Raw genomic sequence first — 24,780 nt, forward strand, 5'->3', positions numbered from 1 at the left:
AGCTAAGGTTGAGAGCTGCTTCTAAAGCACTGGACGGCTTCTTCAATATTTATGGCAAGGGCTCTGCCCTCTGTGTGTAAATGCCTTATTGCTGCGTGTGAGGTTTCCAGTGCACCAGTAACAAGAGCTTGGAAGTTAGAGACATATTTGCCATAAAGTAGGAGGCAATGAATAGGATGTGTAAGAGTGAGGCTGCAGTCAGACTGCCAGGGTGTGAAACAGTTTCCCCTCTTATAACTCCCATGAGTGACTGACATGTCTGTGCCCCAGTTTCTCTATTTGTAAAGTAAGATTGATATTAGTACCAATCTCATGGGTTCTTAAAAGGAATGATGAGAGGATCAGAAAATGTTCACTAAATGTTAGTTTAATAATTACACTTGTTATGTAGAACCATAAAATGTTAAAATAGGAAGGAAACATGGAAATCTAGTTCTACTTTCTCATTTCACAGATGAGGAAATATAGTTTACCTGTTGCTGACCTGTCTCCTCATCTAGGTTTTTCATACCCCTGGGTTTACCTGCTATAGCTACAAGTCTCCAAGTGCGAGTAACCTTCACTAAAAAGTGCTGTGAGCCTAACTCTTACGTTTAAACTGCTCGTCAACATAGGTCATTTTGTACAAGACTGACTTATGTCAAACTGTTTCAAACCCTTAATACAATGACCATAAGGCAGGCTTGGAGCATGCACACAAGTCCATATGTAGGTATCTTGAAATTGCTATGTACTGACTCATTGACTTTTTTTCCCCAGAAATGGAAGAGTGTAAAAAGAGAGGATTCTTTTTTGAACCATTCCTCAGTTCTTCACCCACACGATAGATTCTTTGGTTTCCTGCAGTGGGAAGGCATGTTGTAGTTTTGTTGCTTACGTACCTTTACTGCTGTGCAGAAGAGGAAGTGCTCGTAGGCCCATTCATGCTCAAGTTACATGACGTATATTAGACCAGATTTGTCAGTGCAAGAACAGTTGAAAAACTCCCTTTTCTTCTTTCCACGTGTCACACTGCACTGACCCAAAGACTCTAAAGTCCATAAAAGGGGAACCTTTCCCTAGAAAGATTGGGCGTCTGTTTGATTCCAAGGTGTCATCAAATTGCTGATGGAACTCAAGTTCTAGGGTGCTTACAGCCATAGCCACTTTGTTGTTGCTGCTGCTGCTAAGTCGCTTCAGTCGTGTCCGACTCTGTGTGACCCCACAGACAGCTTCCCACCAGGCTCCCCCGTCCCTGGGATTCTCCAGGCAAGAACACTGGAGTGGGTGGCCATTTCCTTCTCCAATGCATGAAAGTGAAAGTGAAGTCACTCAGTCGTGTCGGACTCTTAGCGACCTCATGAACTGCAGCCTACCAGGCTTCTCCGTCCATGGGATTCTCCAAGCAAGAACACTGGAGTGGGTTGCCATTTCCTTCTCCAGCCACTTTGTTCAGTTCAGTTCAGTTCAGTCGCTCAGTTGTGTCCGACTCTTTGCGACCCCATGAATCGCAGCACGCCAGGCCTCCCTGTCCATCACCAACTCCCAGAGTTCACCCAGGCTCAGTCCATCGAGTCAGTGATGCCATCCAGCCATCTCATCCTCTATCATCCCCTTCTCCTCCTGCCCCCAATCCCTCCCAGCATCAGAGTCTTTTCCAATGAGTCAACTCTTCACATGAGGTGGCCAAAGTACTGGAGTTTCAGCTTTAGCATCATTCCTTCCAAAGAAATCCCAGGGCTGATCTCCTTCAGAATGGACTGGTTGGATCTCCTTGCAGTCCAAGGGACTTTCAAGAGTCTTCTCCAACACCACAGTTCAAAAGCATCAATTCTTCAGTGCTCAGCCTTCTTCACAGTCCAACTCTCACATCCATACATGACCACTGGAAAAACCATAGCCTTGACTAGACGGACCTTTGCTGGCAAAGTGATGTCTCTGCTTTTGCATATGCTGTCAAGGTTGGTCATAACTTTCCTTCCAAGGAGTAAGCATCTTTTAATTTCATGGCTGCAGTCACCATCTGTAGTGATTTTGGAGCCCAGAAAAATAAAGTCTGACACTGTTTCCCCATCTATTTGCCATGAAGTGATGAGACCAGATGCCATGATCTTCGTTTTCTGAATGTTGAGCTTTAAGCCAACTTTTTGACTCTCCACGTTCACTTTCATCAAGAGGCTTTTTAGTTCCTCTTCACTTTCTGCCATAAGGGTGGTGTCATCTGCATATCTGAGGTTATGGATATTTCTCCCAGCAATCTTGATTCCAGCTTGTGTTTCTTCCAGTCCAGCGTTTCTCATGATGTACTCTGCATATAAGTTAAATAAGCAGGGTGACAATATACAGCCTTGACAAACTCCTTTTCCTATTTGGAACCAGTCTGTTGTTCCATGTCCAGTTCTAACTGTTGCTTCCTGACCTGCATACAAATTTCTCAAGAGGCAGATCAGGTGGTCTGGTATTCCCATCTCTTTCAGAATTTTCCACAGTTTATTGTGATCCACACAGTCAAAGGCTTTGGCATAGTCAATAAAGCAGAAATAGATGTTTTTCTGGAACTCTCTTGGTTTTTCTATGATCCAGCGGATGTTGGCAATTTGATCTCTGGTTCCTCTGCCTTTTCTAAAACCAGCTTGAACATCAGGAAGTTCACGGTTCACATATTGCTGAAGCCTGGCTTGGAGAATTTTGAGCATTACTTTACTAGCATGTGAGATGAGTGCAACTGTGCTGTAGTTTGAGCATTCTTTGGCATTGCCTTTCTTTGGGATTGGAATGAAAACTGACCTTTTCCAGTCCTGTGGCCACTGCTGAGTTTTCCACATTTGCTGGCATATTGAGTGCAGCACTTCCACAGCATCATCTTTCAGGATTGGAAATAGCTCAACTGGAATTCCATCACCTCCACTAGCTTTGTTCGTAGTGATGCTTTCTAAAGCCCACTTGACTTCACGTTCCAGGATGTCTGGCTCTAGGTCAGTGATCACACCATCGTGATTATCTGGGTTGTGAAGATCTTTTTAGTACAGTTCTTCTGTGTATTCTTGCCACCTCTTCTTGATACCTTCTCCTTCTGTTAGGTCCATACCATTTCTGTCCTTTATCGAGCCCATCTTTGCATGAACTGTTCCTTTGGTGTCTCTAATTTTCTTGAAGAGATCTCTAGTCTTTCCCATTTTGTTGTTTTCCTCTATTTCTTTGCATTGATCGCTGAGGAAGGCTTTCTTATCTCTTCTTGCTATTCTTTGGAACTCTGCATTCAGATGCTTATATCTTTCCTTTTCTCCTTTGCTTTTCGCTTCTCTTAATTTCACAGCGATTTGTAAGGCGTCCCCAGAAAGCCATTTTGCTGTTTTACATTTCTTTTCCATGGGGATGTTCTTGATTCCGGTCTCCTGTACAATGTCACGAACCTCATTCCATAGTTCATCAGGCACTCTATCTATCAGATCTAGGCCCTTAAATCTATTTCTCACTTCCACTGTATAATCATAAGGGATTTGATTTAGGTCATACCCAACACAGGCACATCATGGTTGAGAGATCTGACAGAATGTGGTCTGCTGGAAAAGGGAATGGCAAACCACTTCAGTATTCTTGCCTTGAGAACCCCATGAACAGTATGAAAAGGCAAAATGATAGGATACTGAAAGAGGAACTCCCCAGGTCAGTAGGTGCCCAATATGCTACTGGAGATCAGTGGAGAAATAACTCCAGAAAGAATGAAGGGATGGAGCCAAAGCAAAAACAATATCCAGCTGTGGATGTGACTGGTGATAGAATCAAGGTCTGATGCTGTAAAGAGCAATATTGCATAGGAACCTGGAATGTCAGGTCCATGAATCAAGGCAAATTGGAAGTGGTCAAACAAGAGATGGCAAGAGTGAATGTTGACATTCTAGGAATCAGCGAACTGAAATGGACTGGAATGGGTGAATTTAACTCAGATGACCATTATATCTACTACTGCGGGCAGGAATCCCTCAGAAGAAATGGAGTAGCCATCATGGTCAACAAAAGAGTCCAAAATACAGTACTTGGATGCAATCTCAAAAACGACAGAATGATCTCTGTTTGTTTCCAAGGCATACCATTCAATATCACAGTAATCCAAGTCTATACCCCAACCAGTAACGCTGAAGAAGCTGAAGTTGAATGGTTCTATGAAGACCTACAAGACCTTTTAGAACTAACACCCAAAAAAGATGTCCTTTTCATTATAGGGGACTGGAATGCAAAAGTAGGAAGTCAAGAAACACCTGGAATAACAGGCAAATTTGGCCTTGGAATACGTAACGAAGCAGGGCAAAGACTAATAGAGTTTTGCCAAGAAAATGCACTGGTCATAGCAAACACCCTCTTCCAACAACATAAGAGAAGACGCTACACATGGACATCACCAGATGGTCAACGCCGAAATCAGATTGATTATATTCTTTGTCACTTTGTTAGGAAGTCTTAAATCAACAAAGTGGTTAAAAGCCATCCTCCTCACACTTTAACATGCCTGAGAATCACCTGCAGACATTAAGCTTCAGGTGCTGCTTCAGAGAGCTTGGGAAAGAGCCTGAGAGTCAACTTTTCTAATGAGCTCCAGACGCTGCAGTCCACAGATTATACAGTGGGTAGCAAGAGTCTGTGGAATCGATCTTCATTCAAGGTTCAAGTCACTTATCTGCCACTTTCTGTTTACCCCTACTGGTTTAATTTCTGCATCTGTAAAACAGTATATGGAAGGATTATAACCTAGGCTTCTAGAAAGGAGACACCTGTCTACTCACCTTTAACAACTTCCAATCCCTAACATCCTCAAATTTGCGCATAAAGAACAATCAGGGCACATTTTAGTCTTTGTTTTATGTGAGGATGACAGGATAGATAACATTCCTTTTAGGCTACTCTATGGGCCATGCCTTTAAGACCTGCTAGAAGCAAAATTCCATTTACAACTGAAAGGGGAATAATCTGCCAGTTCTAGTAGCTGACCCACAGAAGCAACGATATGTTGGTCTGGTTACAGTGACTTCTCTAAGTCAGTAACAAAACAGAAAGACTGCAGTAAAAGTCAGCCAAACTCTTAAACTTCTGCAATCTGACAATTTCTTTCTTAAGCAGCAACAGTTCTTCAGTTTCCCTTTGCCTGTTGCCACCGCACAAAAACCAGCTACTCCTCCTAGGAAACAAATGAATAATGCCTAAGCCCACTGAGATAGATATCTGTGGATTGACTTGCCAACTTATATCCCACCCTTTTATTAGAAGGGCTGGAAAGCTAAAACTTCTCTTCCAGAGTCCCCTTGCAGCTAGGGGCTTTGCACATGAGCTGGATTCTGTGAATTATGTACCTTCATTTGCGATCTGCAAGGTGGATTCAGTGAGTGTTTCTACTAGCAAGCATGGCTGTGGAGACCTAAGGTTCAGTGTTGAGGGTCTTCTAGCTTTCTGAGTATTAGAAAGGGTTAACTGGTGGTGGTCTCATTCCCTGTTTTTGACTATGGATTGTAGCTACAAGTATTTTTCATCACCTAAATTTCCAGAAACCCCTAGATGAGTCATTGTTCTAGATACTATCCCCAGAGGCCCTGTCTAGAGCCTACTTTAGTCTGTGTTGTATACATGTAATTTCCTGAATTAAATCCCTTCATGGCAGTAATACCTAGAGTGGTTTTTACTTTACGTCCTGAACCCCAACTGACACGGCCACTCACCCAAAGAAAATGTTAAAAGATCTAGGAAATTAAAAGAGAAAATGCATGGGATGTAACTGCCTTCTAGCTAATGCTGGATTTAGAATATTTTTATTGCTTTTGACATCAACTTGATTCTCCAAGATATTAAATATATGTCATGTTAGGGTGAATCTTATTTCTTTTTTCTTTTTTAATTAATTTATTTATTTTAATTGGAGGCTAATTACTTTACAATATTGTAGTGTTTTTTGCCATACATTGACATGAATCAGCCATGGGGGTACATGTGTCCCCCATTCTGAACCCTGCTCCTATCTCCCTCTTCCCCATCCCATCCCTCAGGGTCATCCCAGTGCAACCGGTCCTGAATACCCTGTCTCATGCATTGAACCTGGACTGGCAATCTATTTCACATATAGTAATATACATGTTTCAATGCTATTCTCTCAAATCATCCTACCCTTGCCTTCTCCCACAGAGTCCAAAAGTCTGTTCATTACATCTGTGTCTCTTTTGCTGTCTCGCATATAGGGTCATTGTTTCCATCTTCTAAATTCCATATATATGTGTTAATATACTGTATTGGTGTTTTTCTTTATGACTTACTTCACTCTGTATAATAGGCTCCAGTTTCATCCACCTCATTAGAACTGATTCAAATATATTCTTTTTAATAGCTGAGTAACATTCCACTGTGTATGTGTACCACAGCTTTCTTATCCATTCGTCTGCTGATGGACATCTAGGTTGCTTCCATAAAAATATGGAACACTTCATAAATTTGCATGTCATTCTTGTGCAGGGGCCATGCTAATCTTCTCTGTATCGTTCCAATTTTAGTATATGTGCTGCCGAAGTGAGCACTTGTTTCTTTTTTCTAAATCTCCTCTAAAAGAGAGTGGAAATGGATATGTACATGATCTGACTTAATCAGGAAACGAAGGGAATAAAAACATAAAAATGTGAAGAATCATTACTCTGTGAGAGAATGTCATATTTCATGGACTGTCTTCATTAAATATTACTGATTAATAGGAAAACATGCTACCAGTCTATAGAACATGGAAATAATGTGTTGTTTTTACCTCCAAGCATCCCTTTTTCAGGTGAAAGAAACTGCTGTTTCCTTGGGGATCCTTTCTTCTAATTCAGTCCCTGATGTTAGGTGTGTGTGTACCACCTCTCCACACCTACTCCCATTTTCTCGGCCTGGAAACATGGCCCCTGCCTGGCCAATCAGGGACAATCCCCTAGTGTTTTTCTGAAGCAATGAGAGGGCTCATTAGAGATTTTTCCCATTGTAAACTAAAGCCTGCTGCTATTCTGTCCATTTCTGAAATAGGAAAGGAGCCAGCTTTGTGAAGTATATAAAGTGTCACAAGAAACCCCAACACAAAGAAAAGCAGAGCTGAAACATGGGGAGGAAGGAAGAGGGAGAGGAGAGCAGGACACACTGATGTTTTGGGTTTACGACTTGAAAAGTTTTTCAGTGACTTCAGAAAACAATGGTCTTTTACTTAAGGAAGTTTGAACTGGGTTTTCTGTACTTGAGTTGGCAAGAGTACTGCTTTGAGGTATAGAAGGAACATACCTCAACATAATAAAAGCCATATATGATAAACCCACAGCAAACATTATCCTCAATGGTGAAAAATTGAAAGCATTTCCCCTAAAGTCAGGAACAAGACAAGGGTGCCCACTCTCACCACTACTATTCAACACAGTTTTGGAAGTTTTAGCCACAGCAATCAGAGAAGAAAAATAAATAAAAGGAATCCAGATTGGAAAAGAAGAAGTAGAACTCTCACTGTTTGCAGATGACATGATCCTCTACATAGAAAACCCTAAAGACACCACCAGAAAATTACTAGAGCCAATCAATGAATATGTAAAGTTGCAGGATATAAAATTAATACACAGAAATCCCTTGCATTCCTATACACTAACAATGAGAAAACAGAGAAATTAAGGAAACAATCCCATTTACCATTGTGATGAAAAGAATAAAATAAAAAATAAAATTGTGATGAAAATGTAGGAATAAATCTACCTAAAGAAACAAAAGACCTATATGTAGAAAATTATAAAACAATGATGAAAGAAATCAAAGATGACACAAATAGATGGAGAAATATACCATGTTCATGGATCAGAAGAATCAACATAGTGAAACTGAGTATACTACCCAAAGCAATCTATAGATTCAATGCAATCCCTATCAAGCTACCAACAGTATTTTTCGGAGAACTCAAAGAAATAATTTCACAATTTGTATGGAAATGCAAAAAAACTCAAATAGCCAAAGCAATCTTGAGAAAGAAGACTAGAACTGGAGGATCAACCTGCCTGACTTCAGACTATACTACAAAGCTACAGTCATCAAGACAGTGTGGTCCTGGCACAAAAACAGAAATATAGACCAATGGAACAAAATAGAAAGCCCAGAGATAAATCCATGCACCTATGGACACCTTGTCTTTGACAAAGGAGGCAAAAATATACAATGGAGAAAAGATGATCTCTTTAACAAGTGGTGCTGGGAAAACTGGTCAACCACTTGTAAAAGAATGAAACTAGAACACTTTCTAACACCATACACAAAAATAAACTCAAAATGGATTAAAGATCTAAATATAAGACCAGAAACTATAAAACTCCTAGAGGAAAACATAGGCAAAACACACTCTGACATAAATCACAGCAGGATCCTCTATGACCCACCTCCCAGAGTGGGACCTAATTAAACTTAGAAGCTTTTGCACAACAAAGGAAACTATAAGCAAGGTGAAAAGACAGCCTTCAGAATGGGAGAAAATAATAGCAAACGAAGCAACTGACAAAGAATTAATCTCAAAAATATACAAGCAGCTCATGCAGCTCAATTCCAGAAAAATAAACAACCCAATCAAAAAATGGGCCAAAGAACTAGACAGACATTTCTCCAAAGACATAACAGATGGCTAACAAACACATGAAAAGATGCTCAATATCACTCATTATCAGAGAAATGCACATCAAAACCACAATGAGGTACCATCTCACGCTGGTCAGAATGGCTGCTATCAGAAAGTCTACGAACAATAAATGCTGGAGAGGGTGTGGAGAAAAGGGAACCCTCTTTACACTGTTGGTGGGAATGCAAACTAGTACAGCCACTATGGAGAACAGTGTGGAGATTCCTTTAAAAACTGGAAATAGAACTGCCATGCGACCCAGCAATCCCACTGCTGGGCATACACACCGAGGGAACCAGAACTGAGACACATACCCCAATGTTCATCACAGCACTGTTTACAATAGCCAGGACATGGAAGCAACCTAGATGTCCACTGGCAGATGAATGGATAAGAAAGCTGTGGTACATATCCACAATGGAATATTACTCAGCTATTAAAAAGAATGCATTTGAATCAGTTCTAATGAGGTGGATGAAACTGGAACCTATTATAGAGAGTGAAGTAAGTCAGAAAGAAAAACACCAATACAGTATATTAATGCACATATATGGAATTTAGAAGATGGTAATGATGACCCTATATGCGAGACAGCAAAAGAGACACAGATGTAAAGAAGAGACTTTTGGACTCTGGGAGAAGGCAAGGATGGGACGATCGGAGAGAATAGCATTGAAATATGTATATTACCATATGTGAAACAGATCGCCAGTCCTGGTTCAATGCATGAGACGGCGCTCAGGGCTGGTGCACTGGGACAACCCAGAGAGATGGGATGGGGTGGGGGGAAGTAGGAGGGGGTTTCAGGATGGGGGACACATACCCCCATGGCTGATTCATGTCAATGTATGGCAAAAGCCACCACAATATTGTAATCAGCCTCCAATTAAAATAAATTGATTAAAAAAATAAACCAAAAATAGCCTTAGCCAACTTACAAAAAAAAAAAGAGTCCTGTTTTGTTGTTCTTCAGTCACTTAGTCATGTCCAACTCCTTGTGACCCTAAGGACTGCAGCAAGCCAGGTTTCCCTGTCCTTCACCATCTCCCGGAGCTTGCTCAAACTCATGTCCATTGAATCAGTGATGCTATCTAACTATCTCATCCTGTGCAGACCCCTTATCCTTTTGCCTTCAATCTTTCCCAGCCTCAGGGTCTTTTTCAGAGAGTCGGCTCTTTGCATCAGGTGGCCAAAGTATTGGAGTTTAAGCTTCAGCACTGATCCTTCCATTGAATATTCACAGTTGATTTCCTTTAGGAGCGACTGGTTTGATCTCCTTGCTGTCCAAGAGACTCTCAAGAGTCTTCTCCAGCACTAGACCTTGAAAGCATCAATTCAGCCTTCTTTACAATCCAGTTCTCATATCTGTACATAACTACTGGAAAAACCATCACTTTGACTATATGGACCTTTGTCGGCAAAGTGATGACTCTGCTTTTTAATACACTGTCTAGGTTTGTTATAGCTTTTCTTCCAAGGAGCAAGCATCTCCTAATTTCATGGCTGCAGTCACCGTCTGCAGTGATTTTTGGAGCCCAAGAAGATAAAGTCTGTCACTGTTTGAATAAGTAAAATCCGTCAACCCTAACACATCTCTAGAAGGATTATCAAAAGACATGTGGCTATTCAGATTTCCTTTCCTTAGATGGTTTATCCAATGAATTTCTCCCAACTTTTCCTTTAATTTCAAGCACACTTTACCTCCTACTTCACACACACAAATATGCAAATTATTACTGAAGAATTTTCTCAATTTCCTGCCTAGATTTGAGGCCTAATTTAACACATGTTCTCTTCATTAGGCTAACAGCTTCAGCATTGTCTATAAAAATAACCATTTCGTTGGTTAGTGCCTATCCCATAGAAAGTGCTCAGTACGATCATCAGTAAGAGTGAGCAACTTAGCCGAGGTGACGCATCTAGAAAGTGACGGAGCCTTGATTCCAGCCCAGGTCTGCCCACATCAATTGCACACATTTCTTTAACACACTGATAACACATCCCGGTCAGAGGAGTGTCCTTCCTCCCATCTGTGGGAGGAGAACTCTTCCAGTCCTCCAGGACCCTATTCTGGCACTTAACCTCTCCCTCTTCTTTACATCCAGCTTGCCTCGTAAGTTCTTCACCCCCAGCATTTAGACATACTCAAGACTTTCCCACTGTAAAACCTATAAATAAACCAGCTCCACTGTCATCCTTTCCAACAACTGTATTCATAGTTGTCATCTCTACTTCGTCATCACTGTGCTCATGAAGCCCCTTGTTTCAAAGTCACGACCCACCTTTTGGCTATTAAGTCTAAAGCATACTTCTCAGTTCTCATTTTACTTGACTGCTGGAGGATATTTAATGATAGCCAATGCCCCTTTAATTTTGAAAGTGCTTTTTTCTTGGCTTCTACTATTGTCATCTCAAATATTTCTGCTGTGAGGGATTCTCTCTGGCCTCCAACACCCTTCCCAGGTGATCTCAACAATCCCAATTACCAGTAGAATTAGAGACAGTGGATTATCTCCCAACAGTCCTTCTAGTAAGAATTTTAAAAGATTGCCAATGACAGTGTCTTCTTATTCTTTGAAAATTTTATCTTAAGAGCTTGTCGATACCTTTAGATGGATGTTAATCATCTTATTCCTTGTGCATATAATAGGAAAATGTAAGTGAAATAAATTGGTTAAGATTCTCCAAGAACTTTTTCTTTATATTTTGAATCTTTCAAATTAACATTTAATTCAGAATAATATGCTTGCCCAAAAGTATTGTGGTGCAGCATTTCTGAAGAGAGCGCTCCACTGTTCAGAATTTTCTTCCAGACAGTGGATACCCAGTCTGCAAGTTCTGATGATCAAACATCAGCAGTGTCAATACCCGTACTGATAGGAATTGAGGACCCTGACGATTTATGAAGTGTTAAAATGTGAAAGAAACAAAAAGCTATCAATGAAATATGGCAACTCACATTGCTCTGAAGAGGACATGAGCTTTTTACGCAATTTCAGTTACAGGTTCCTGACAGACAGTGGGGGCACCCCCTCAGGCAGAACAAATGGAGAAGGACCTTTCCATGAAAACTTTCAGTTGGTCTCCTGACAGTGGTGGAGGCGGCTGGATGGACTGGACAGCGGCCAGGAAGCCAAAGACAAGCACTTCAGGCTTAACGCTATGCATGCATGGCCTGTGGTTATTTGCAACTTGAGGTGATGACTGCAGTCAGCTCTCTGCTTTGAGGGAATCTTTAACAATCATAATCCAAAGTCCCACCTAAAGACTTTCTTGATGAGTTATGAATGAATGAAGGCCAACAAGCTTAGGGGCTTTGTGTCTTGCAGTAGGGAGGATAGGGTTTTTTGAGGCTCATGGTGGGAGGAGTCACATCTTTTTTTCATTTTAGGGCCTCTGAAGGTCCTAATCTCAGAGTGACCTTTGTTGACCTCTGTAAAGTAGCCTCCATGCAACACACACACACACACACCGAGTGGTCTGTTTTATTATTGTTACAGCCTGTAGCACTCTCTGAAATAATTGTATACATTTATTCTGTCTTTAGCCGTTAGAATGGACGCCCTGTAAGAGCTGCAACCTGGATGCCTTGTTCAGTGCTGTACGCCCAGAACCTAAAATCGTGCCTGCCCAGCACACAGCATGTTCAAGGAAACATTTACGGAATGAGTGAACCCCAGAAGTAGGTACCTAGAAAACTCAGAAGAAATGAAATGAAATAAATAAAGGGAAATTGATGGTGAAACTAGAAATTTGGACTTCCCACTCCAACAAAATTTTAAAGAGAACAACTTGAACTGTGCTGATGGCATATATAATTCAGACATCTGCAGACTTCTTGCCCCCAGAATTAGCTGAAATGGCAAATTCCAGCGTGTCCAGATGCAGAGACAGTGGACAGCGGACAATTCTCACCGTCCAGGTCTGTAAATTCTTAGGGGTTTTTGACCTCAGAGCCCCTTCAACCTAACCACTGCTTAGGCTCCTCAAGTGCAAATATTGCTCCAATTCTTATGCAAAATTCACCCTTTTTACCAGTTTGCACAAAGGCACAAAAGACCCAGTCTCAACAATCTTTTTTTTTTTTAAGTGAACTTTACTGAGGGTTCATGAAGCTCCCTCTTTTGAAACAGCCTTTGCAATCACCACCTCCCCTCTCCCTAAGCTCTGCAAAGTGGGTTCCTCTTCTAGATTCCTGCAAGTCTGTTCTAAAAGCGGTCCCTGGGGATCTCCCTCTCAACTCCAGCAGCTTATCAAATACCTCATCCAGATAAATACAGGGTTTTCCTTGAAACAAGTCCTGGTAAGCAGGATGGCCTCCATGTCAAGGCACAGGTAATTACTTGAACAACGGTCTTCTTTAAACACAAAAGGCAAATGTAGGTAGAATACAATGCACTGTTCAGAGCACAAGTTTCTAGGGTGTCTGTTTCTGATTCACTGTGTTTGAGCTATTTACAATGGTAAATTGTAGGTAATTCTTGCCTTATTCAGTTGCTAAGCTGTATCTGACTCTTTGCTGCAACCTCATGGACTGTAGCACGCCAGGCTCCTCTTCCCTCCACTATCTCTCGGAGTTTGCTCAAACTCATGTCCATTGAGTCAGTGATGCTATCCAACCATCTCATCCTCTGTCACCCCCTCCTCCTCTTGCCCTCAATCTTTCCCAGCATCAGGGTCTTTTCCAATGAGTTGACTCTTCACATCAGGTGGCCAAAGTATTGGAGCTTCAGCATCAGTCCTTCCAATGAATATTCAGGGTTGATTTCCTTTAGGATTGACTGGTTTGAGTTCCCTGCTGTCCAAGAGATTCTTAAGAGTCTTCTCCAGCACCACAATTCAAAAGCAGTAATATTTTGACACTCAGCCTTCTTTATGGAGAAGGCACTGGTGACCCACTCCAGTACTCTTGCCTGGAAAATCCCATGGATGGAGAAGCCTGGTAGGCTGCAGTCCATGGGATTGCTAAGAGTCGGACATGACTGAGCGACTTCACTTTCACTTTTCACTTTCATGCATTGGAGAAGGAAATGGCAACCCACTCCAGTGTTCTTGCCTGGAGAAGCCCAGGGACGGGGGAGCCTGGTGGGCTGCTGTCTATGGGGTCACACAGAGTCGGACACGACTGACATGACTTAGCAGCAGCAGCAGCAGCCTTCTTTATGGTTCAACTCTCACACCTGTACATGATTACTGGAAAAACCTATATTCTTGCCTATATCCATGCAAATATGTTCTATCAGTTAGAGGTGGAGGGTTCCTGACTCCTAAGGGGAAAAGCCAGTTTTATAGCCCTTTACAAATTCATTTCTGTAATCCTGTTTTTTTGCCTTCCCCTTTGAACTGGTTGTAGTATCTTCTCTGAGTCTCTAATTTAATGAATTAAAATTTCAGTGTGTTCATTTTATTTTTTTCAGCTTCTGCTGCTGCTGCTAAGTCACTTCAGTCGTGTCCAACTCTGTGTGACCCCATGGATGGCAGCCCACCAGGCTCCCCTGTCCCTGGGATTCTCCAGGCAAGAACACTGGAGTGGGTTGCCATTTCCTTCTCCAAAGCTTCAATGAGATACAACTGATAAAATCATACGATATTAAAAGTAGTACACACCGTGATAGAGATGTGTTCATTTTGTAGTTGCATGAAAGTCATGATTTTATCTCTTTTGAAAGTTACCTTTGTAAAGCAGCAGTTAGGGGTCTGGGGCAGGAAATGGTAGCACACTCAAAGGGGAAACTGAAGAGTGTTTTCAGGGACTATTTACAGAGGTGTGGGCAGAACAGAGATGGAGACAGTGAAGCACCCCAATCAACAGGAGAGGGAAACTGGTACCACCTCTAGGGCTCCCTGGGCACAGGAAGGGAGCTATGGCCATACTTAAAAGGGACACAAGTCATGGCCCAGCAGGAAGGAGCAGGAGAATGAATAATCACTTTTCTCTCCTCTTGTCCACTGAGCCCCATGAAGCCACAGGATAAAGAAGACAGGGTGGCATAGTTCAGCTTGTTTTCTATTGCTTTCTACATGATTTTCAGTCAAATTAATCTGACAATAATCACAAAATCTCAGGGAATTTAGAGAATCCAGCCCAAGTCTGCTATAAAGAATTTTTTAGAGAGCCTTAAATTACAATTATACTTTATATGTACATAGTTAAATAATATAGCCCTTTGGTAAAAATTCATGAAAGATATACCACCCTTTGATCACTTTCTACCTTTGAATACATATCTTATGTATTCATATCACTTCATTCATACCTTATTCATTCATATCGCTTCCTCTAAAATATTTTTACCATAGTCTTAATAACCATCAAGTTAACAGATACCTGAAAAATATCTAACATTCTCTCCAGTTTCTGGATCCTCAGCCTTTGACCAAGAAGTGAAAAGCTGATGCAATTTTGTATCTGTTTTTATATACTCTTTCACTATAAGTTGGGTGGAAGTTTGGTGAATATACTTTGAAGAAAAGAAAACTTGGATTGGTTTCTGGGTGAACGAACCTTGACACAATAAACCCCAAGCTTCTGCCTGGCCTTTGCACTTTCACACAAGTTAATGTTCAGTTGAGCACCTCAACATGCTCGGGTGGAAAGCAGCAGAGTTACAAAACGAGGCTGAGAAAGCCGATTATACTGTGCATGATAGTGTGAGGAGAATTCAGAGCTCAGGGAGTAATCTGGAAGGAAGGGGAGAAGGAGGAAGGCCACATGACTGGAGGCTGCAGGAGAGCTGCGGAACAGTTGACTATTTTAAGGATGGCTAATGTTCAGTTGTAAATTGTCTTCTACCAAACCTTTGGTAAAGTTGGCTTCATGAAAAATGTGTGTGAGCGGTTCTGATTAAACCTTAATAAGGAAATAATTTTTTTAAAAAACAGCAATAATGGTTTAAAAAAAAAAAAGACGGAATCTGAGTGTTTAGTATATCCTGGGCATTGTGCTAACAAAGGGCTACACTATCTATTCACAGTCACCCGCAATGAGACAGCCAGTATCCCCCCTTTCTAGGGAAGGAAGCTGATGCTCAGAAAGGTAATTCACTTGAGGTAACATATCCAGTAAATGAAAGAGGATCTGACACCAGAAACCAGGCTGTGTTCATAGCACCTCATGGCTTTGCAATCACCCTCCCCAGCCTCCTTAAAAAGCTGTCCTTTCGTCCCTGTCATTGACAAGAACCCCCTCCTCCTCTAAGGTCTCCCATTTCACAGTCAAAGGGCTGTAACCAAAGTTTTTCCACATGTGGGTGAGATCTGTCTCCCTACAGTTTCCATCCCCAAGTCTTCCATCTGCTGTCTGGGTCACTCAGAGCAAACATAATCCTTCCTTTATGGAGCAGGCTGTCTAATATTTGAAGATATGTGTAAAACTTCGACGATGGTGGACTTTACATAATGTGCTTTCAACAAATATTCATAGTATAGATGAAGGAAGGCCACATTTGGAGGGTACAGAGTATGGCTGGTAGGACAGCAAATATATAAAAAAGATTTGATCACTTTCTCTGCTGCTGCTAAGTCACTTCAGTCGTGTCCAACTCTGTGCGACCCCATGGACGGCAGCCCACCAGGCTCCGCCATCCCTGGGATTCTCCAGGCAAGAACACTGGAGTGGGTTGCCATTTCCTTCTCCAATGCATGAAAGTGAAAAGTGAAAGTGAAGTCGCTCAGTCACGTCCGACTCTTAGTGACCCCATGGACTGCAGCCTACCAGGCTCCTCCGTCCATGGGATTTTCCAGGCAAGAGTACTGGAGTGGGGTGCCATTGTCTTCTCCGACTTTCTCTACCTATCTCATAGTCTTATGTTCATACTGCTTCCTCTAAGAAATTTTTACCAAAATGGTAACAACAACCAGGTTAACAGATATCTGAAAGAACTCTTAGAGGCACCACTTTTGGAAAATATGTTTAAGTGCTGCTTCTACCCCAACCCTCAACTACCTACACCTGTAAAGGTGGTCAGTGTTTTTCTTCGAGCTAAACCTGTGGGACTAATGAAACTGAGGGCAGTCATCAGTTTGATCCCTTAAACTATAACTTTTGCTTAATCAGTAATATCAGTAACTTCACTGATGAAACTTGCCTTAACTGTTCCTGCACACTGCACACCCTTCATCAGGTAGCTTAGACAATCATAAGACTCCTTTAGCTGTCCTCTAGAGGCAGTACCTCTGATGGGTGGATCACTATAGTAATGGCTTCAAAAGTTGTTTTTCAGGAACATGGAGCTAGTCTTGCCCAGTTCAGATCAGTTGAGACCACCAACCATTCAGCTGGGCCTGCTGAAGTGCTGGATGGAGAACCTCTTGACATCAGAAGGCCAAACACTCCACCCTTAGATGATACCACCCTGCCATTTTCTTAACCTTTTTCTTATCTCCAATCACCTTTCCCCAGGCCTCAGGTCACCCAACTTCTTTGTCCCATAAATATCCCAAGCTTTTTCTCTTAGGGAAGGTGAATTTAAGATTTGGTCTTCCTTCTCCTCTCTTGGCTGCCTCATGACTTATAAACCTTTCCCCTGCAAACCTTGGCATCTCAGAGTGTGGCATGCTGCATGCTGGGCAAATGAATGCAGTTTAGTAACACTGCTACTGCCGCTAAGTCATTTCAGTTGTGTGCGACTCTGTGCGACCCCATGGACTGCAGCCTATCAGGCTCCTCTGCCCGTGGGATTTTCCAGGCAAGAGTACTGGAGTGGGTTGCCATTGCCTTCTCTGTTAGTAACACTAATACACCCTAAAAAGACATTCATCTCATTCTTTACACATACATTTTTATACAATCCAAGATCCGAATATGGAGAATAGAACTGTTCTTCTAGACCAATAACTGCTGTAAATATTTATGTATATACATACACATATATATAAAATCTTAAAATTGTATAATATATAAAATATATATTTTAAATTAAACTACACACCCAAGGAAAAGTAATTTTGTTGGCATCTAAGACATAACAAACCACTGGGATTAGATATATGTAGAAGGAGCAGTGGCGAGAAGGGACAGTGGTGACTTTCACTGTAGACACCCTTTGCAGCTCTGAAAGATTAAATCGAAATTAGAAATTCTCTAGTCTTATATTCACTATTTGGAAACTACAAAGGTTGGAGCAATCAAACTGTGACGCTAAGACAGTTAAAGAGAAGGGCAGTCGGAGTTGTGGGAGCCTTTATATACAGTGCTGTCTAGGCCAAGAATGACAGTAGACAAAGCTTCAAGTTGAGCCGTCAATTCTCTTCTCTTGGGACGGGAGTCGTTGCGGTATTATTTAGGGCCACACTCTATAGTGCTCACCATGTGTTCTTATGTATCACTGTTTGGCAAGGGTCTGCTCTGAAAATTTTGAGGGTCTCAGTTTGCTCCTCCGTAAAATATGGGCTTGTTTTTTGGAGCGTTTCTGGAACACGCTCTAAGCAAGACACTGTGGTGCCTGGAAGCGGATGTCGATCCTGTGCTAGAGGTTTTCGGCGGAGGACAGGAGACCTGAGGAAGCAGGAAAGTGGGCTTTGTTTCCAAAGGGCTGTGACTGTGCGCGCCACACCAGGAGAGGCTCGTAGCTGCCCGGCGTCCACGCGAAACCCTGCCCTCCCGCTCTTTCGGCCCCGCCCCGGGGCGCGGGGGGCGGGACTTTGGCTCGGGGGCGGTCCGCACGCGGTCCCCGCCTCCTTCTCCTCCCCAGGCCCCGCCCAGCGGCGCGGAGGGCCGGGCTCCAGCAAGGGGGGCGGTGGCCGCGGCGGTGACAGCCGCTCCCCGCCCCCGAGGCCGCCACGTCCCTCACGTACCACCCGGCCGAGCGGCGGAGCGGCGACCTGGCGCCCGGGGCTCCGGCTCCTCCGGCGCGGCTCGACATGAGGCTAGCGCGGCTGCTTCGCGTAGCCACCTCGGCCGGCCCGGGCCCCGGGCTGCGCGCCGCCGGCCCTAGCGTCAGCCGCAGCCTCACCTCGGACTCGGGCTCCGGCCCGGCGCCCGAACGCGGCGTTCCCGGCCAAGTGGACTTCTACGCGCGCTTCTCGCCATCCCCGCTCTCCATGAAGCAGTTCCTGGACTTCGGTGAGTAGGGCCCGGGCTTTGGGCCTTCCTGCGCAACCCTAGCCGGGATCTGCGGCCGCTAACCCGGGCCGGGCCCGGCCCGCGCGGGTGCCCTTACGTCTCCGGCGCGCCCCCTTCCTCAACGTCTCTCCTCCGGCGTTTCGGGCTCCTCCTCCGTCCCTCGCGGACGGATCCCTCTGCTCAGGTGCAGGCGTCCGCGCCCCAGAGAGATAACTGGGAGAGTGTGCCTTTTTCCCGTGTATTGTTGAAAAACAAGCCCGGGCCCCGAGCTCTTTTCAGCGCACGTGTGCACCTCCGCGCTCGCAGCCAGGCCCTTTCGGAAGAGGCCAGCCCGAGTGAGAGGCGAGTGTGCTGACACCTCCGGGAGTCGCGTTCAGATTCTGCAGAGTGCTGATAAATGCTTGGTTTTGCATATGATGATTACATAAAAGTGGCGTGCTGATAGGGGAAGCAGGTTCTGACTGGCCCGGTGTTTCATAGAATGTTTTCCTTGCCACTGGCTTAAGAGTTTCCACCAACCGTACAATTCATTTCGTCAACAAGAGTCCGCAGCACGTGTAAAGTGCATGGGTACAGTATGCTGTGGGGTTTGTTTACCGAAGTGACTCTCCACTTTCCTCTTTCTCAAATGAGTGCTTCCTGGTTTTCTCTAGAAAAGATGCAGAGGAATTGCAAAGTCAGGCATTTAACTTTAACTTATCATAGCAGGGCGCTAAGATGAAATGGGAAAACTAGTCAAGTCAAAATTTCAAATAGACAAGAGTTATCTTCTGCATTGTGAGTGCGGTTTGGTCACCAACGGATCACTAGTGGCTTGAAAGATAGCAGCGTAGTTAGCCACTTAATCTTAAACTTGTGGTTTACAGTGTCGATTTTGTTTGGTTCAAAGCTCTTCGTTTTTGTTTTTACCTTAAAATGACTGTAGTGTTATTAAGAGGTTGAATTTGACCTCTTTCCCAACTATGCCATTAAACTTCCACAAGAAAATGTTTTCTTTTAATACGATTATTCCTATTGACAATCTCGTTTTTGCTATGGTTGTCTCTTGCTAAAAGAGCAAATCAGTGAGTTTAAAATGCATCACTGAAATAACATGACTTTTTAGTTTGACTTTAAATGGAACTGCTTGCCAAACGCGATTCTACAGCTGTTCTGCTTAGCATCTTGAGTAGGAGTGGAGGAAGGAGCAGATTGCTTTCCAGGAATCAGACAATTAAATACAACCTACTGGGGGAGAAGCTTGAAGATGATCGCAGAGCAGGCATTGGCAGCTTTTGCTTTCTGTTGCCGGAAAGACTACTCTTCATTTACTCTTCGCGTATGGCAGTTAGTATAGTGGTTCTACCTGGACTCAGTGAATCTTCTCGTGAACATGTCAGAATTTCCACTGCTTCTTAGACAGGTTTTTCTTATAAACCTAAAGTTAGGAAACAAGTTTTTAAAACGATAGCAACAGGTTATATAGGATAGGCTTTTTACAGGTCCTACGTTAATCAGACTGCGCCTTGCTCAGACTTGCCTAGGTTGTCTTCGTTCTAAGATGGGAGATGTGAATAATGGAGACAGGAAAATAACCTCACTGATGCTCTACAGTGTGGTTGGAAGGTGGTTCAGAATGTCGCACAGCCCTAGAGACTGGACTGTCTTGTCCCTTGCTCCTCTTCTTGCCTTGTCGTTATGGTGATGATATCACTTGACAAATAACTGTGTGTTTCTCTCTGCCTTATGGCTTCCACTTACTGCTGTTCACACTGTATTTGGTTTCAGGATCTGTGAATGCTTGTGAAAAGACCTCATTTATGTTTCTACGGCAAGAGTTGCCTGTGAGATTGGCAAATATAATGAAAGAAATAAGTCTTCTTCCAGATAATCTTCTCAGGACACCGTCAGTTCAGTTGGTACAGAGCTGGTAAGATTCACTGTTCTTGTGTTTGCAATTTGAGTAGTGTTGTAGACTTTACCCAGAGTTAAAGCAAGTACTTTTTTACTCTGCAGTGGTGTCTCAAGGTAGTAGCAGCATTCCTCCTCCTTTGTTGGGGTGTATCTGGGCTTCAACCTGAATCCTGGACTGTACTACCTTTTGGTTTTGAAAAAACAATCAAATGCACAGAAATACAGACACTATATTTAAGATTTGTGTTATTAAATCTCCAAGGATGTTATTTTATAATGTAATAAAAATATCTACCATAAGTTGATAGTTACCTTTAATCCCTTCAATAACCTTGCCCAGTAGGCATCCGTTTTACAGATGAAGAAATGGAGGTACCTACAGATTAAGTCCTTTGCCTAAGGCAAAAACATTCATGGTAAAGCTGGGATTCAAACTCAGATTTGTTTGTCAGAGAAGGCAATGGCACCCCACTCCAGTGCATTGGAGAAGGAAATGGCAACCCACTCCAATGTTCTTGCCTGTAGAGTCCCAGGGACGGGAGAGCCTGGTGGGCTGCCGTCTATGGGTCACACAGAGTCGGACACAACTGAAGTGACTTAGCAGCAGCAGCAGCCAGTACTCTTGCCTGGGAAGTCCCATGGACGGAGGAGCCTGGTGGGCTGCAGTCCATGGGGTCGCTAAGAGTCAGACAGGACTGAGCGACTTCACTTTCACTTTTCACTTTCATGCATTGGAGAAGGAAATGGCAACCCACTCCAGTGTTCTTGCCTGGAGAATCCCAGGGACGGCAGAGCCTGGTGGGCTGCCATCTATGGGGTCGCACAGAGTCGGACACGACTGAAGCAACTTAGCAGCAGCTTAGCAGCAACTGCTTTATGTTGAAGTCAGATTAATAAAATGTGTTAAAGGGTATACATTTTTTTATAAACTAAATTTATCTTATTGAAGTATATCTTTATAAGTCACAGAAGTTAAAATATTTATTCTATCATTTAAAAACAATTAGAAGTTATTAGTGGCAAGCCACTCCAGTACTCTTGCCTAGAAAATCCCATGGATGGGGGAGCCTGGTAGGCTGCAGTACATGGGGTTGCTACAAGTTGGACGAGACTGAGCGACTTCACTTTTACTTTTCACTTTCACACAATGGAGAAGGCAATGGCAACCCACTCCAGTGTTCTTGCCTGGAGAATCCCAGGGACGGCAGAGCCTGGTGGGCTCCCGTCTATGGGGTCTCACAGAGTCGGACACGACTGAAGCGACTTAGCAGCAGCAGCAGCAGAAGTTATTAGAATTGTGTAGAAACTATGATCTCTCTTCTAAAAATGACAGTGGAGCTATTAAGGGTGTGCATGCATATGTGGCCACCTGTATGCAGCCTTTCTTGTTAATGTTATTAAAAGTGTTACTCTGTTAACCACTATACATTTCAAACAAAAGAGTTTGCCAGAGTTCAGTCTTAAATGGAAAGAGTCTTAAATGTTGCAAGGCATTTCCCAATTATGATTTATGGAGATCCTAGCTTTCCTGTTGTAACCAATATAATTATGGGAGAAGCTGATATAATGTCAACTTTTTAAAATAAGTGAAAGAAACATGACTGCTCCATAATTGATAATCCGATACTCTCCAGTCCAAAAATGAAATAGTTAGAAATGTGGTTTAAGTAAGAGACATTTGTTTAGGAACTCTGATGCAGGGAGAACAGATAATTTTCTATGGAGGTTTATTCCTTTTTAAAAAAAAAAAATCATTAAAAGTAGAATATGTTACATTTTTTAAATATCGGTGCCTAACACATTGTAGATGTTGACAATTTAATGCCGAAAACTCTGCCTCTGTTCACTGGTGCTGAATTGAACCTTGAAGCCAGTTTTAGGTGAAGTAGAAAAGAATAGCTTTATTGCTTTGCCAGGCAAAGGAGGACACAGCAGGATCTTGCCCTGAAAAACTGTGTCCCAACCCAGGGATGTTTGGTGAAGAGTTTTATAGCAGTGGTTCAAGGAAGAGGTTGCTGATAATGATCAGTGTACATGCAGGCCTTTAATCTGGCCTCAGGTGGTCTCCTGATGTGCTTCTTGAGATTATCAAACCTTCTGGAATGAAAAATGCTAATATCTTTCCTTTGTTGTGCGTGTTAGTGCTGTAAAAGAATTCGGAGATGTGTATCTCTTGAGGGGAAACCAGACTGACTCCAGGTCTGCACTGTTGTCTCTTGGCCGCTTCTCCCTTGTCTCTGCATTCTCTCTCTTCCCTGATTAGCTCCTGTTTGAACCTGCCCTTTGGACCTCAAGGAAGGTCATGGAAACTGGAATCTATTCCCTACAAATATGAAATGGGAGACATGGAAAGGCTTCTGTGCCCAGGAGCCCCACAAGGTCCTGCTTGGTTTCAGTATCTTCTGAATAAAAGCATAATTGTTCTTGCCAGTGAAGAGTAAGGGTTAAGTCACGACAGTAGACTCAGAATCACTAGACTTTGGAATGCCTTGGCATGCTGTAGGGCATATTGTTTGTCAGAAACAACTTTCCAAACCAACATGGGGATTTGCAGATTTTTAAAACACTTTCACTGCCCCTGGATGTCTACTAAAATATGGCAGCTGAAGGTCCGGCCAAAGCAGACCCTACACTAAAGAAGGTCATTGAATGATAGGTGTTTTGGCTCTGGCCCTCCACTGCCATTGTGCTCTGCTGCATGACCTTCAGAGAGGATTTGACTTTCTTCATTTTGCTCCTTTACCAGGTGATTTGCTCCATCGTATTTTTAGATAAATTAAAAATGTGCATTTTCATGACTTTTGTGTTTTTGTTCAATTGTTTAGAAGAACCATGTGTTAGACTGTAGACTTTCAATAAGCATCTGCTGACTGGACGTACCATCTAAAATTAAGGTTTTAAAACAAAGACATTTAAATTTGATTCTTAGACCAGGGTAAGCTGGCCTCCACATTTTACTGAGACTAAGACAAGTTAAAGTCATTTGCCCAAGATCACATAATTGTTGGTGACAGACTCAGTTCCCGTGACCATCAGTATATTTATACTGTGATGTACAGTGGTAATTTTAAGAAATATAAAAACTACTTTGAGTAGAGAACTTTAAAAAAAGTAGGAAATTCTTAAATCAAATTTAACCTAAGCTTTTAGGAGAAAAGGTACCTTCTAATTACTGGCAGGGACTTTGCTTGAATGTGAATGGGTATACAAATCCCACTTCAACCATAGTTTGCTAAAAATTAATTAACAGTAAAGAAATGTTTAAAATGCCTCTTGATCATTTTCACAATATTAGACTTTCAAAATGTAAAAGAACAGTCTTACAAGGGGTTGATTTACATTTTAGGTATATCCAGAGTCTTCAAGAGCTTCTTGAGTTTAAGGACAAAAGTGCTGAAGATGCTAAAACTATTTATGAGTAAGTACAGTTGTTTTGCCTTATTTGAACATCATATAAAACATCATCATATACTCTTTGAACATCATATAAAAATGTAAATGTATTGCTATTGGATCATTTTAGGGAAATTGATTAACTTTTGGTTTTTCACTGCTTTAGAACATATGATGGTATATGTTTCTTGTCACAGTCCATACAGCCAGCCAGGTAACATAAATTCAGAAATTGGACTGGGCATAAGAAGAACTTCATGTTTCTCTTCACTCTAGTGTAAAGAAAGATGCAGTTCAAATCTGGTGATCTGATGTTGATGTGGTCTCAGGGCCACTTGGATGGTAGGAGACTGGTAAAGACTTGGTAATGAGCACTTGCTTCTAAAGGACAGCCTTTCAGCTCTACTGACCATTGCCGAGCAGAAACACTGCCCAGATCATATGATATGTGTGTGTGTGTTGGGGGGTGGGTATAAGAAAAGCTGCAAGTCTAGTTATTTTTGTTTTTTAAGTTAGATTTCCTAATTTTGAAAGATTGGAAACTAAACCTTCAACAAACACTGAAGGCCTGCAAGACAGAAACTTGTCTCTAGTTTATGAACTGTGGTCTGCGAGACAATGTAAGTAATGTGACCTATTAATAATCAACATACCAGGACTAATAAACCTCGTAATCCCCTAAGGCAAGTTACCTGCTTATTCCAGTGAATGTTACTCAGAACTTAAAGACTGTTTCTGTTGTTGTCCTCCAAGTCCATTACACATTTTTTTTTTTTACTGTCTTTAAAGGTGGTAGCAACATTTCACT

General features: G+C 42.5%; 1 protein-coding gene and 1 non-coding gene across 2 annotated transcripts in view; one reads left to right on the forward strand and one right to left on the reverse strand.

Moving 5' to 3' along the window:
• Window positions 1–6,426: 6,426 nt before the first annotated feature.
• On the reverse strand, window positions 6,427–6,533 carry LOC138985076 (U6 spliceosomal RNA). The gene has a single exon (XR_011462336.1). It is a non-coding gene; the product is annotated as a U6 spliceosomal RNA (small nuclear RNA).
• An 11,792-nt stretch (window positions 6,534–18,325) lies between these two features.
• PDK1 (pyruvate dehydrogenase kinase 1) overlaps window positions 18,326–24,780 on the forward strand; it is a 40,125-nt gene continuing 33,670 nt past the window's right edge. The window contains exons 1-3 of the mRNA XM_005887567.2: window positions 18,326–18,686; window positions 20,454–20,595; window positions 23,926–23,997. Coding sequence (XP_005887629.2) covers window positions 18,485–18,686; window positions 20,454–20,595; window positions 23,926–23,997 — 416 coding nt within the window. The 5' untranslated portion in view covers window positions 18,326–18,484. The remainder of the gene's footprint in view (window positions 18,687–20,453; window positions 20,596–23,925; window positions 23,998–24,780) is intronic.

This window comes from Bos mutus, chromosome 2, assembly GCF_027580195.1.
Source record: "Bos mutus isolate GX-2022 chromosome 2, NWIPB_WYAK_1.1, whole genome shotgun sequence".
Taxonomy (NCBI): Eukaryota; Metazoa; Chordata; class Mammalia; order Artiodactyla; family Bovidae; genus Bos; species Bos mutus.